Raw genomic sequence first — 15,397 nt, forward strand, 5'->3', positions numbered from 1 at the left:
CATAAGTCATGACTTATTCTGAACAGAGTAAAATGAATATAGCAGAATTGGGCTATATTCATGGGCTCTAAGTCAGACAGCCTGGGGTCACACAGCCTGGTTACCTACTTGCTGTTTGGCCTTAAGTAAATCAGCCTCTGGATGCCTCCATCCCTTCATCTGTAACATATGATAGAACCTACCTCAGAGAGTTGCTGAAACCATAAGTATAACAGCTCCTACTAAGTGCTTGGCATATAGCTGGTGTAATAAATGCTAGTTTATCTGTAAGGGTGCCTGCGGGAAGTACATGTCATACTAAATTGGGCAATTGGAGGAGATTTTAATGAAGGAACCATTTACATAAATCCAAATGTCCTGGGACAAACCCCAGGGCTAGAAACAGGAGAGTATCCTTATCATCCCTTCCCCTAAAGGAGTAAGAGAAGGAGATTGTTACTGGAATCAGAGATGGAGGTGAATGCCTGAAGATGGTTGTCAGACAGCACCATGAACTTTTGTGTGACTGGGACACGCTCAGTACCCAGAAGGACCTCTGGGAGTAAATACCCACATCTTACTCTCTGTCCTCCCTCGTCTCCTGCTCATGCTACCATTTAGCCAAACCCAACCGGAACTCCGAGTAAAGGAAGACTCATTGATGTCCTGTATCCAGGACAGCTGTGTCCCGGGGCAGTGAGCAGAGTAAAGGAGGGCAGAGTTTGGAAATGAAGTGTCAGTGGACGCTCTCCACCACAGATATGGTTTTTCTTTTAAAACAGCCAAAGATTCAACTTCATCCAGCTGATTATGCCAACTACTTCATCAACTCTAATTCCTTCTCTTTTTGCATATGCTGCCTCAAATACATATCTCTACATTGTACACTCGTGTAAGAATTATTTTGTTTTCACTTGGGTTTTAGGGAGACCTAAGTGCAATATTCTTTACTCATCTCTTTTTTTTATTATTTCAATCCATCTTTCCACAGTGAGGAAACCCTTTTGGCTTCTGATTTTTTTCCTCCCAGATTAATATCACTTGCTCATTTGTTTAATATTCTATAAAATTCTCATCCAGTTAACTGATAGAAATAGTCAATAAAATTGAGCCTTGTTCTTGTTACTACAAAACTTACTTCAGGTTGGCATCTTCTATTGCTAAGAGTGGTCTTTTTTTTGTAAGTTTTTTAGGTTTCTGAGGTCACTTATTACTATAATTCAAACTTGTTGCCTGAGAATCTGTACCTTTGAAGGGAAGTGACACAATGCCACTTTCCAGTTTTGATTTATACATTTCAAATCTTATTTTTAATTGTGTCCATTACCAACTATATTTTTATCTATTACTAGACAATAGTATGTTCTTTTTCTCTCTGCTTGTCCATGTCTTCCAGGCTTAAAGGTTGATTATCTGAAAGGAACCCATCTGCCCAATCCTATGTGTATGATGCCTGAAGGAAGACTTTCAACCCATCTGTCCCATTCTACCACACCCTAAAGAAATCCCAACATGAAATAGATAATAAGACTAGTTAGCAAATAAACCTAATAGATGTGGACATTGGCACAGAGCACTGCCAGAGTCTGTCTGCTATCTGATGCCATTTGATCCAAGTTCCAACATTGTGGAATTATATTTCTTGGTGATCCTGCTTTTAAGGCAACTGGTGCTGGCAAAAGGTATCAATTGACTTTTAGTAGAGTGGAATCATAATGCTAGCATTAGAAAGGAAGTTTAAGATCAAAGCTTTGCTTAGAGGGCTGCAGCTGCATCACAAATGCCAAATTCAGTTTCATTCTTTGTTCAGTGGTTGTCTCATTAGTCTGATAAAACACTTAAGATAAGCTTAAGGTATTTCACTTGTTTGTCCATACTTTCATTCATCATGTTTTTTGCTCATTGCCTACCACGTGCCAAGTACCACAGGAGAGGTTGATGTACAGAAATAGAAGTCATGAACCTAACTTTCAAGAGATGTCTCAATAAAGCCGTGGAGACAAACAAATGAAAACATAATTGGAAGTGTCACCTCCTCCAATGTGGAGGGGGATTAAAGATAAAAGAAGAGATCGGAAAAGGCACATATTTGTGGATGAGCATTATACCTTCAGGAAATTGTAGGGAATGGGTAGGTCTGGATTGTAGGATTTATAGAATGGTGGTAGCTGATGAAGCTTCTTGGCCTTATGCATTATGTTAGGGAGTTTGGGTTTTATCATGAAGGCAGTGCACAGTCACTGGGTGGTTTTAAGCAGGGACGTGACATGATTAGATCTGGTCTTAGAGTGATCACTCTTGGCAGTGTGGGGGGATGTGTTGGAAGGGGCACAGTGAAAAGTGAGAAGGCTACGAGGTGTTTCGGAAAAGAAATTGTAAAAGATTGAACTAAGGCACTGGAGTTAAAGAGGAAGAATGAATTAGGGAAGTACTGAGAAGGTAAAAAATCACTAGAACGGCGTGGCAATTTTGATGCGAGGAGAGGAGTTGGTTAGGATACATCTTAGGGTTCAGGTTGGGAGATCTGGGTCCATGCGGTGCCAGGACAGAACCTCCTTCCCACCACTTTTTAGTTGAGTGACTCTGGTAAATTAATGAGCTTTCTCTCTCTAAAATGGGAGCAATAAGAATCATACTTATTTTATGGAGTTTTATAAAAATTAAGTGAATTAATATTTATTAAAGTGCTTGAACAGTGTCAGCCACCTAGTAAGCCTGTACAGTGGTTTGCTGATTACATAGATTCATATTTGTCAAGTTTAGGTTTCAGTGGCGTGTGTAAGTGGTAACATGTAGAGGGCAAATAGATTTATGAGAAAGCACAGGAGAGAGGACTGGGTCATCAGTCAAAATGTGCAATCAAAGCTGTGAGATAGATAAAGAAGAAAAAATGACCAGTGCTGAAATTTTGGCAAAAATCAACCTTTTAAGGTAATGGAGGAAGCTGAGTTCAGGAAGGAGAAAGGAAAAGAAACAGCTGTGAAGGTAGATGGAAAATGAGAAGCAAATAATGTCTTGAGACCCCAGCGGTTCGGGCACCGGACGAGCGGAGACGCTTCTGGCGCTCCTTGCCGTCCCCGGGCGGGGACGGGGGCGGGGGCGGGGGCGGCCGGGCGCAGCTTCGGGGATGTATTCGGTGCCGGCGCCTGGCAGGACCGAGCAGCAGCCTGGGTTCCCGCTCTTGAGAGCGAATGGTCACTCGCCTGCGGGGAGGGCGATCCGGCCAGCTTTTCCGTGGGTCGCGGGCCCCCGCGGGCTTGGGGCAGGGGCTCACCTGTCGCACCCGCCCTCAGCCCGGTTAGACTCGTCGGCGTCACCGCCGCGGACCTCGCTCTGGGCCATGACCAGAGTTACGAGAGAAACATTTTTGATGTAACAACCCCCAGTGATAAGGACAGCCAGGAGCAAGAAATGGTATAGCAGAAGATACGGCACCTGGTAAAATGTTATATTCTAGATATGATTGGTGATTACAAGGTCCCTGTATAAATTTATTCTTGTCAACTCCTTGGGATTTGAAGAGAAAATGCCCGGTGTCATACCTAGTGAAAGTAATGGGCTTTCAAGAGGTAGTCCATCAAAAAAAACCCAGACTTTCCTTGAAGGTTTTTCAGAAAACGGAAACCAAGAGAGCCTTGGATTTCACAGATTCTCAAGAAAATGAAGAAAAAACTTCTGAATATAGAGGGCCTGAAATTGATCAAGTTGTTCCTGCAGCACAGTCCTCACCTATCAACTGTGAGAAGAGAGAAAACTTGTTACCGTTTGTGGGACTGAATAATCTCGGCAATACTTGTTATCTTAATAGTATACTTCAGGTATTATATTTTTGTCCTGGTTTTAAATCTGGAGTGAAGCACTTATTTAATATTATTTCAAGGAAGAAAGAAGCCCTAAAAGATGAAGCCAGTCAAAAAGATAAGGGAAATTGCAAAGAAGATTCTTCAGCAAGTTATGAACTAATATGCAGCTTACAGTCCTTGATCATTTCAGTCGAACACCTTCAGGCTAGTTTTCTCTTAAATCCAGAGGAATATACTGATGAACCTGCTACTTAACACACTCAGGGAACTCAACCCTGTGTATGAAGGATATCTACAGCATGATGCACGGGAAGTATTACAGTGTCTTTTGGGAAACATTCAAGAAACATGCCAACTCCTAAAAAAAGAAGTAAAAAATGTGGCAGAGTTATCTACTAAGGTAGAAGAAAAACATCAGAAAGAGGAAATGAGTGGTAATAACAGCATGGAGATGGACAATATGAGGCATTCTGAAGACTATAAAGAAAAATTGCCAAAAGTAAATGGGAAAAGAAAAAGTGACACTGAATTTGGTAACATGAAGAAAAAAGTTAAAGTCTCTAAGGAACACCAGTCTTTGGAAGAAAACCAGAGACAAACCAGATCAAAAAGAAAAGCTACTGCTGATTCATTAGATATTCCTGCTAAAATAATCCCCAAGTACATTTCTGAAAATGAGAGTGCAAGACCCTCACAAAAGAAATCAAGAGTTAAAATAAACTGGTTAAAGTCTGCAGCTAAGCAACACAGCGTTATTTCTAAATTCTGTAGTCTGGGTAAAATAACAACAAACCAAGAATCCAAAGGACAATCTAAAGAAAGTGAATATGATCTTGAAGAGGACTTGGGGAAGTATGAGAATGACAATATAGCTAATGGTTGTGGACTTGAATCTCCAGGGAATAATGTTATGCCTGTTAATGAAGTTAAGCCCATAAACAAAGGTCCAGAGCAAATTGGTTTTGAGCTAGTGGAGAAATTATTTCAAGGTCAGCTGGTATTAAGGACTCGTTGCTTAGAATGTGAAAGTTTAACAGAAAGAAGAGAAGATTTTCAAGACATCAGTGTACCAGTGCAAGAAGATGAGTTTTCCAAAGTAGAGGAGAGTTCTGAAATTTCTCCAGAGCCAAAAACAGAAATGAAGACCCTGAGATGGGCAATTTCACAGTTTGCTTCAGTGGAGAGGATTGTAGGAGAAGATAAATATTTCTGTGAAAATTGCCATCATTATACTGAAGCTGAACGAAGTCTTTTGTTTGACAAAATGCCTGAAGTTATAACTATTCATTTGAAGTGCTTTGCTGCTAGTGGCTTGGAGAAAATAAAGAAAATTAAGGGGGGAAGTGCCATATATCCTTCACAGAAGCACCTGAATATTAGTACTTATTTCAGTATTCTTTGTGTTTGAATGTTATGGTGGTGGACTTTACAAGATCAACACTCCTTTACTGACACCTCTTAAACTGTCACTAGAAGAATGGAGCACAAAGCCAACCAACGACAGCTATGGATTATTTGCAGTTGTGATGCATAGTGGCATTACAATTAGTAGTGGGCATTATGCTGCTTCTGTTAAAGTCACTGACCTTAACAGTTTAGAACTAGATAAGGAAAATTTTGTGATCGACCAAATGTGTGAAATAGGTAAGCCAGAACCATTGAATGAGGAGGAAGCAAGGGGTGTGGTCAAAAATTATGACGATGAAGAAGAGTCGATTAGAGTCAGTGGAAATACCCAGCCAAGTAAAGTTTTGAACAAAAAAAATGTAGAAGCTATTGGACTTCTTGGAGGACAAAAGAGTAAAGCAGATTATGAGTTATACAACAAAGCATCTAATCCTGATAAAGTTGCCAGTACAGCATTTGCTGAAAATAGAAATGCTGAGACTAACAATACTAATGGGACCCATGAATCTGATAGAAACAAGGAATCCAGTGACCAAACAGGCATTAACATGAGTGGTTTTGAAAACAAAATTTCATATGTAGTGCAAAGCTTAAAGGAGTATGAGGGGAAGTGGTTGCTTTTTTGATGATTCTGAAGTGAAAGTGACTGAAGAGAAGGACTTTTTGAATTCTCTTTCCCCTTCTACATCTCCTACATCTACTCCTTACTTGCTATTTTATAAGAAATTATAGAGTGAGTGTATTTTCCTTGCGTATATATTAAACAGACCTGGACAAACATCGGTAAATTGATTACATCAAAAAAGTCTTTAGCTTATCTTTTGAAGCTATTGGATATTATTGGTCTCTCTAGGTTTTTATATAAATAGTAAAATTTGAATTATTGAAAACCATGTTAATTTTTAGAATTCATTTTCCTTAGTGGAGACTAGTGATTGATGCATTAGCTTCTGGGAACAAACTTGTATAGGTTCTTAACTGAATTATTCAAAATGGAAGCATTTAAACACTTTGAATTTACACCTATCTTTTGTGTTTGCTTTTTCAAATAAAGTGCTTGCATTAGTATCTCCAAATTTTGGAGTAATTATCCACATGATGTTTATAGGTTCTGTGGTTTTTCAGCTAAGAAGCAGAATCTCATTTCAGTACATTTAGTTTTGTAAGTCATGAAGCCAAATCTCTGATGGGCTGTATTAGAGGCACATGCATGTATTCACAGTAGTGCACATTTTGTGCCTTGAATCACTTTGGAAAGTGTCTCAGAAAACCTGAAGAGTCAGTCTTCTTCTATCTTCACAAGAATTTTATATGTATTTATGAAACTGATTCTGTACCCTAGTAAATCTTTTTTGGCATGGACTAATTTGTATCTCTTCATAGTCATGCTCTGCACTATATGTATATAGTGCATTGAACTTAGAGGTGTGACCTTAAATTTAACTTTTTTTAAAAAACCAGGAGGTCAATAAAATTTAAACTGCTTAATAACTATGTAAAAAAAAGAAAAAGAAAAAGAAAATAATGTCTTGAAACAAAGGAAGAAATTTGGAAGAAAGAGGGAGTGGTTAGTAGTATGAGATACAGCGGAGAGAATAAAGAAAGCAGGAAAGGAAATTAAGGAAATTGTCCATCTTATTCTTTTTTTTTTTTTTTAATATAGTGGTTGTCAAATATAGTTTTGATAGAAAATGTTACTGTGCATGTTTTTTTAAAATTAATTCTTTTCTTTGTTTAGGCTTTTTTTTTAAAACATCTTTATTGGAGTATAATTGCTTTACATTGTGTTAGTTGCTGCTGTATAACAAAGTGAATCAACTATACGTATACATATATCCCCATATCCCCACCCTCTTGCATCTCCCTCCCACTCTCCCTATCCCACCCCTCTAGGTGGTCACAAAGCATGAGCTGATCTCCCTGTGCTATGCGGCTGCTTCTCACTAGCTATCTATTTTACATAAAATTAATTCTTATTGGAGTATAGTTGCTTTACAATGTTGTGTTAGTTTCTGCTGAACAGCAAAGTGAATCAGTCATACGTATACATATATCCACTCTTTTTTAGATTTCCTTCCCATTTAAGTCACCACAGATCATTGAGTAGAGTTCCCTGTGCTATACAGTAGGTTCTTGAACAAAGAAAAAAATTTGACACAATACCTGAAAGACAGTAACTTCTAATAAGTTTAATGCCATTTATCTATACTTTAACAAATTCATTTTTTGGCTTAAAATATAGCCTTAAGTACAATTGAACAGATTCAATCTCATGTTTGAAAATGAACAGTTGTCTATATTAAGAGTGATGTCATCAAAACTTTCTATGCTTTCATGAGTAACAAACTTTCTTTTCGATGATAAAATGGAGCAAAACAGTAGATATTAAGGAGAAAATAGATTTGCCCCTGTCTCCATCCCCTTCCTCCCCACTTCCCTCACTTTCTCTTTCATTGGATGCCAACTCAGTGCCAAGCATTCTTCCTGGGACTTGAGTATTCAGCAGTGAGCAAGACAGGTAAGATTCCTGCGTGCACTCTTTTGTTGGGGAAATAGACAATGAAATAGTAAAATAAATGGGGAAGATAATTTTAGATGGCAATACATGCTCTGAAGAAAACTAAATGGAGGAGTGAGCTGAAGAGAGGTGTTGGTACCATAGATTAGGTAGTCGGTAAACACCTTTCTGAAGAATCAGTGTGACTACAGACCATAGAGCCAAGAAAGAGCTAGACTCACAAAGATTTGAACAAGAGGGTTTCAGACAGAAGGAAGAGCTGGTGCAGAAGTCCTGAGGCAGAGCCAGGCATGTGCTTTACATAGTTGTGAGGCAGAAAGGCTGCCATGGTAGCTGGAGACTAGTGACAAGTAGGCATGAGTTTCACAGTGTAGGATGGATTTTAAGCTCTGCAGGGTTGTTTTCTAAAGCGATGAAGAACGCAAGTGATTCCAAATTGTGCTGAAAATTGCTACTTTTTGATAATCTCATGCATATGACTTTAAGAAGACAGAAATTAGTTTAGGACCTTCATGAATATGGGAATTCTAGAAATCCGGATTATAAATCTAGTTTAGCAAGTCATTATACAACTTCTGGAAAATTCCTCAGTAGTGGATTTATAACTGTGATATCTCAGACCTCAGAGATTATGTGAATCATCTGTATCATTGTATGGATAATGGAACTGAGATCCAAAGAGATTATTGATTGGTTCCAAGGTCTCATAGCTCATAAAGAGCAGGACCAGGATTAGAGGTTATTTTAGTCGCTTCAAATATTTGTCCTTCAAGCCTTTGCCCAAGGACTACCTTTACTATGGGCATTTTCCATTCAGTAGGTTTCAGTGTATCTTTTCTCCTGGTTCATTCTGTCATTCATATTGTCATTACTGCATTCATCTTACTGTTATGAAATGGTGTGTTTTCATGAATGTCTTCTCTGTATTAGATGATAGGCTTCTTTATAGAATTTTATAACCCTAGTACCTTGTGCATAGTAGGCTTCTGATAATGTGCTGTGTGACTGACTAGTGTATTGATAAATGAATGGACACATCTAAGTCTGTCCTTCAGCTCAATGCCTTTTTCTTGTAATACATCCAGTCTACTGACACCTAAATGTCAACATCTGTGAGGAAGGACTTACAGTGTTAATATATAAATGACCACAATGTTTCCCCCCTCTCCCTATATGAAAGAAATAAACGGGCTAAAAAACACATTGAAAAAATTGATGATCTTATACAAATCTAAATTTTATTCTGTCTAGGAGAGGAAAGCTAATAAAAATGCCTGACTCAAAGCCTGTTCAATAAACATTGGTTCATTGAGTGTTTTAAATGTTTGTATTTCTTTGCACAGGAATAGCTGTCTGAACTCATCCTTTTCACCAGTGTCCTTTTTTAGTTGAGACATCATTTCTGTGCTTTAATATGCGTCCTTTGTTATCTTAGATATCAGTGATATTAACATGTTATTGATCCAAATGTGCAACTCAATGGAAAGTGTTTTAATCTTATGCATACTTTTAAAATTGCAAATGGAAAATTCTCTTGTGATAGTTTGTAGGAGGATTTCAGAGAGGGATAATCAGTAATAATATATGTGTGTCTTTAAAACTTAACAGAAGTCTCCTTGATCCCTAAGTAAACAATACATGCCCCACATTTCAGAGTCCCTGTGGACTCAGCAGTGCATTGTTCCTTCAGCCTGTCAGAGCCAGGTCACATGATGCACTGCCTAGTCACTCAGTAATTATGCTAGGAACTGGGTTTTTATCCTAAAACTTGTCACATATTGTTTTGCAGAGCCAGTGATGTGTATTTGTCAGCCCTGTCTCACATTTGTAGCCAGGAGCCTAAGGTCATCATTAGCCCATGACTTTGATTGTCAGGAAATGAAGTACTAGGTGTATAGAAGTTTCTTTCATTGCTTGCATGATTGGGACTTTCTCAATCCTAAAGAAGAAGAAAAATCCATACACAGTTTATTGCCTTCCAAACTGACAGTTCTGTAAGGCTCATTGGATGATTAAGTAATAAGAAGGAGACAAACCAGAGAAAAGTGTAGATTAAAACATATCCTCCAGCTTAAAGACACAATACCCAGTAGTCAGACTCATTGAGTAGCCAGAGAGAATCTTGTGGTGATGTTTGTTTAAAAATAATATATTAAGTGAAAGAAACAAACCAAACAAAAATATATTCTTTCAAGTTTATGATTAAAAAATAATACAAATTAACCACAAATTTAATGTGTAAATATAAGTGTACATAGATATCTGTAAAGTAGATGGTTTATAAGTTAGCTAATATAGATCATCAGTCAACAAACCAGTTTCTGTTTATACTGACCGTTCTCTAATCAAACTACTAGTTAATAAAAAGGTGAAATCAAAGGGATGTGATTTTTAAATATCATATTTACTTAACTCTAAGGGCAAAAGCATAAAACCTTTGTTCTTTACAGGTTCAGGAAGCACTAAAGTCCACTTCTGGGTGTTCCTAAGAAGATTGGTAGCCAAGAGTTAAATAATACTTATTTCAAAGTTAGATCAAGCATAGAAATATCTGTTTGTTTTCAGATGGATATTAGTTCTCTGACAAATAACACATTATTATTATTATTTATTTTTTGGTGTGAAACATTTTTAAATTTTTTCCATTAAATTAACTCCGTACAGAGACAGCATCAGGTGGGTGCCAGGGTCCCTTTTTGCTCTCATCTCATCTCGTCTTCCCTTTTTTTCCCTCTGCCCTATCCCCAGGATCCTCTCCATCCAGTCAGTGCTCTCTGTGGTCAAGTCCATGGAAATTCCTGTCTCTAGTACAGTTCTAGGAGGGCAACTGTGAGACCTCTCAAACCTTCATTTTAATTGACTAAGGCCTTTTAGGGTCTTTAGAGTGTAGCACCTACAAAATAAACACACAGACACATTTTAAAAACAAGAGTTTTTTCCTGCAAATATTGCTCTCCTCCTATAGTACAACTTGGGTATATTATTTTACTAAAGACCTTCTGCTCACCCTGTGTGAGAAAGCAAAAGATTCGGGGGAGAGGGCAGGGAAGGTGAAGAAAGAATGGAGTGGTAGCTGGAGATGCAAGTCATGTCCAGAGAGCATTTCAGGAAATGGAAATAGCATGTTGAAGGCCCCAGAGCTGGGAAGCTGGAACATTTGTGGAACTAAAATAAGGCCAGTGTAACTGAGGCTTTGTTAGTAAGAGAGAGAATGGTTTGTGAGATAGAGCTGAGAATCAGAGAAAGCAGAGCATCATGGGTCACATTAAGGAGCTTGACCTTTATCCTAAGTAAAGAAAGGGTGGATGGTATGGGGGAAACCAGAGGGAAGACAAGTTAAGTAAATATTGTAAAAGTTTGGTTAAGAAAGATTGAGAAGCTGGCCCATGTATCACATTATTCTTAAATGTATATGTATTTTTAAGCAAAACACGGATACAAGAAATAATCCTTCTATCTTGTTGGGTTTGTCTCTACTAAACACAATTGTAGTAATCATTTTACTTTAATATTTTAATATTTTCTAAATCAGCATTTCCCAAACTATGTTTTGGACTCTTGAACTTCTATCACAATAACATAAAATTCCTTAGAAATTTATTAATTATTTAAAAATGATTAAATAGTTAATTATATAATAAATAAAAAATTGTTAAATATTAATTATTTTTTCATGGAAAAGCTAGATAATTTTAAACAAACAAGTGAATGAATGAATGAATACTTTATTTTCTTGGTTAGAAAACTCTTATGAGAGTGTTTGAGTTTAAGAGGAATTTAATTGTGTTTCCTGCAGTTCCTTGGTCTGGACATTCAAGTAAGTGATCACCTAATATTTTTACCTTTGAAATGTCTAGTTTCTAGTACCTTAGGGATAGGACATTACTTGCTAGGAAGAGCTTGCCTTCTTTCTCTTAATTTCCAAATTTAAACATTGATTTTAAAATATTTCATTTCTCTATTGTTACTACTACTACTGTTTACACTGTTATTACTACTAAGAGCCAACATTTTTAAGAGCATGTATTATATGCAGACCCTGCCATGTATCTTTAATACGTACTAAATCATTTAAGCCTAATTAAAAATGGATGCTTTTACTGTGCCTATTTTATATGAAGTTGCAGAAACTGAGGCTTACAGAAGTAAATTAGCTCAATCTTATTTATGAAATTATAAGGGTTTTTATACATGTTACAAATATGTGAATGAATATGTTATATATTAACTTTTATTTTAATTTCTATCAATTGTTAACAAATTGAGAGCCCTCCTCATCAATGATAGAAATTTGTCAGCTTGAATAAAATCACTCTCTGAGGGGCTGGAGATTATCATTTGATAATGTCTACTGGTTATTCTTATAACCATGTCATTTCATTGGGCTGAAAGCCCTTCCACCCTCCATTGTTTTTTCTTTTTTCACATGGGATTGATTTTCTTGAGGAGGGGTGTTTTAGGGCTAAGTGGGTCAGGTATACACTGAGAATTAAAAGCTAATTCAGAATAAAACAGGCTTCACAATTTAATTGATTTATCACTATTTGTCCAGAATGTTCTGGAGGCTCTACTCTGAAGAAAATAGCTACAGCAAGACATGAGAAAAATAGTCATGCTTCAGTTGGAAGCTCAGCTTCCAAAGTCATCAACGCAAAACTTAGTTCTGAGGGCAGGAGAAAATGTGTAAAATTGATATTGGGGGCAATTTCTTAATCTGTCTTTTATGGGCAATCATGATATTTATGGAATTTCAAGGTTAACTTGGAGGGAAATACAGATTATTTAGAAACACAATTTGTTGTTTTGGATTCAGTGAACAGGACCCGACAAAAAGTTTATTAGGGAGATGAGTCTAAAATTTTGGTCAATATTTATTAAATATATGCAGTTTTTTTAATGCAGTTTTTTTATACATCAGTTATACCTCATTAAAGCTGTAAAAGAATTTAATGCGTTAGAGAAGCAGAAAAACAAACATAATTTTGATCAGTTTCCATTCTATCGATGAACAAGTACGTATTGATGAGTGTCCATGAAACATAGCAGTTTATTATGAAATATGACACACACGTTCAGAAAAGTTTGCAAAGTAAAAAGTACAAGTTCAACTAAAAAAGAATCCATTCTAGTGGGTATGTAGTGGGATCTCATGATTGTTTTAATTTGCATATCTCTAATTTTTAATGTGATTTGAGCACTTTAAAAATTTTTATTTTCTATTTGGTATCTTGTTTTGTGAAGTAGCTGTTCTCTTGCCCTTTTTTTTTTTTTTAATAGATCTTCATTGGAGTATAATTGCTTCACAATGCTGTGTGAGTTTCTGTTGTACACCAAAGTGAATCAGCCATATGCATACACATGTCCCCTTATCCCCTCCCTCTTGAGCCTCCCTCCCATCCTCCATATCCTACCCCTCTAGGTCATCGCAAAGCACCGAGCTCATATCCCTGTGCTATGCTGCTGCTTCCCACTAGCTAACTATTTTACATTCGGTAGTGTATATATGTCGTCGCTACTCTCACTTCGCCCCAGCTTCCCCCTCCCATCCTCCTGTGTCCTCAAGTCTACTCTCTATGTCTACATCTTTATTCCTGCCCTGCACTTTTTTTTTTTTTTTTTTTTATTAAATATTTTATTTATTTATTTGGGCCCCGTCTTCGTTGCAGCAGGCAGGCTCTTTAGTTGCAGCATGCAAACTCTTAGGTGCAGCATGCATGTGGGATCCAGTTCCCTGACCAGGGATCGAACTCCGGCCCCCTGCCTTGGGAGCGTGGAGTCTTAACCACTGTGCCACCAGGGAAGTCCCCACTTTTTTTTTTTTTTTTAAACATCTTTATTGAAGTATAATTGCCTTACAATGGTGTGTTAGCTTCTGCTTTATAACAAAGTGAATCAGTTATACATATACAATATGTTCCTATTTCTCTTCCCTCTTGCATCTCCCTCCCTCCCACCCTCCCCATCCCACCCCTCTAGGTGGTCACAAAGCACCGAGCTGATCTCCCTGTGTTATGCGGCTGCTTCCCACTAGTTATCTATTTTACATTTGGTAGTGTATATATGTCCATGACACTCTCTTACCCTGTCACATCTCACCCCACCCCCTCCCCATATCCTCAAGTCCATTCTCTAGTAGGTCTGTGTCTTTATTCCCGTCTTGCCACTAGGTTCTTCATGGCCTTTTTTTTTTTTTTCCCTTAGATTCCGTATATATGTGTTAGCATACTGTATTTGTTTTTCTCTTTCTGACTTACTTCACTCTGTATGACAGACTCTAACTCCATCCACCTCATTACAAATACCTCCATTTCATTTCTTTTTATGGCTGAGTAATATTCCATTGTATATATGTGCCACATCTTCTTTATCCATTCATCTGTCGATGGACATTTAGGTTGCTTCCATGTCCTGGTTATTGTAAATAGAGCTGCAATGAACATTTTGGTACATGACTCTTTTTGACCTATGGTTTTCTCAGGGTATATGCCCAGTATTGGGATTGCTGGGTCGTATGGTAGTTCTATTTGTAGTTTTTTAAGGAACCTCCATACTGTTCTCCATAGTGGCTGTATCAATTTACATTCCCACCAACAGTGCAAGAGTGTTCCCTTTCCTCCACACCCTCTCCAGCATTTATTGTTTCTAGATTTTTTGATGATGGCCATTCTGACTAGTGTGAGATGATACCTCATTGTAGTTTTGATTTGCATTTCTCTAATGATTAATGATGTTGAGCATTCTTTCATGTGTCTGTAGGCCATCTGTATATCTTCTTTGGAGAAATGTCTATTTAGGTCTTCTGCCCATTTTTGGATTGGGTTGTTGGTTTTTTTGTTATTGAGCTGCATGAGCTGCTTGTAAATCTTGGAGATTAATCCTTTGTCAGTTGCTTCATTTGCAAATATTTTCTCCCATTCTGATGGTTGTCTTTTGGTCTTGTTTATGGTTTCCTTTGCTGTGCAAAAGCTTTTAAGTTTCATTAGGTCCCATTTGTTTATTTGTGTTCTTATTTCCATTTCTCTGGGAGCTGGGTCAAAAAGAATCTTGCTGTGATGTATGTCATAGAGTGTTCTGCCTATGTTTTCCTCTAAGAGTTTGATAGTGTCTGCCCTTACACTTAGGTCTTTAATCCATTTTGAGTTTATTTTTGTGCATGGTGTCAGGGAGTGTTCTAATTTCATACTTTTACATGTACCTGTCCAATTTTCCCAGCACCACTTATTGAAGAGGCTGTCTTTTCTCCACTGTATATGCTTGCCTCCTTTATCAAAGATAAGGTGACCATATATGTGTGGGTTTATCTCTGGGCTTTCTATCCTGTTCCATTGATCTATATTTCTGTTTTTGTGCCAGTACCAAACTGTCTTGATTACTGAAGCTTTGTAATATAGTCTGAAGTCAGGGAGCCTGATTCCCCCAGCTCCATTTTTCGTTCTCAAGATTGCTTTGGCTATTCGGGGTCTTTTGTGTTTCCATACAAATTGTGAAATTTTTTGTCCTAGTTCTGTGAAAAATGCCAGTGGTAGTTTGATAGGGATTGCCTTGAATCTGTAGATTGCTTTGGGTAGTAGAGTCATTTTCACAATGTTGATTCTTCCAATCCAGGAACATGGTATATCTCTCCATCTATTTGTATCATCTTTAATTTCTTTCATCAGTGTCTTATAATTTTCTGCATACAGGTCTTTTG

The 15,397-nt window shown here is 37.5% G+C and overlaps 1 protein-coding gene and 1 pseudogene across 19 annotated transcripts in view; both read left to right on the plus strand.

Moving 5' to 3' along the window:
* Nucleotides 1-15,397, plus strand: part of PKHD1 (PKHD1 ciliary IPT domain containing fibrocystin/polyductin) — a 439,380-nt gene that overhangs the window by 282,635 nt on the left and 141,348 nt on the right. Inside the window, exon 54 of one of the 18 annotated variants that reach the window (XM_082411615.1) lies at nucleotides 11,504-11,524. The exons of the other annotated variants lie outside the window; for them this stretch is intronic. Coding sequence (XP_082267741.1) covers nucleotides 11,504-11,524 — 21 coding nt within the window. The remainder of the gene's footprint in view (nucleotides 1-11,503; nucleotides 11,525-15,397) is intronic. 18 annotated transcript variants of the gene reach the window in all.
* Nucleotides 1,493-7,084, plus strand: LOC309637320 (ubiquitin carboxyl-terminal hydrolase 1-like; annotated as a pseudogene). Its single transcript has 2 exons — nucleotides 1,493-5,089; nucleotides 5,175-7,084. The product of its transcript is annotated as a ubiquitin carboxyl-terminal hydrolase 1-like (transcript).

The sequence above is a fragment of the Balaenoptera physalus genome (assembly GCF_965194825.1).
Source record: "Balaenoptera physalus genome assembly, chromosome: 11".
Lineage (NCBI taxonomy): Eukaryota > Metazoa > Chordata > Mammalia > Artiodactyla > Balaenopteridae > Balaenoptera > Balaenoptera physalus.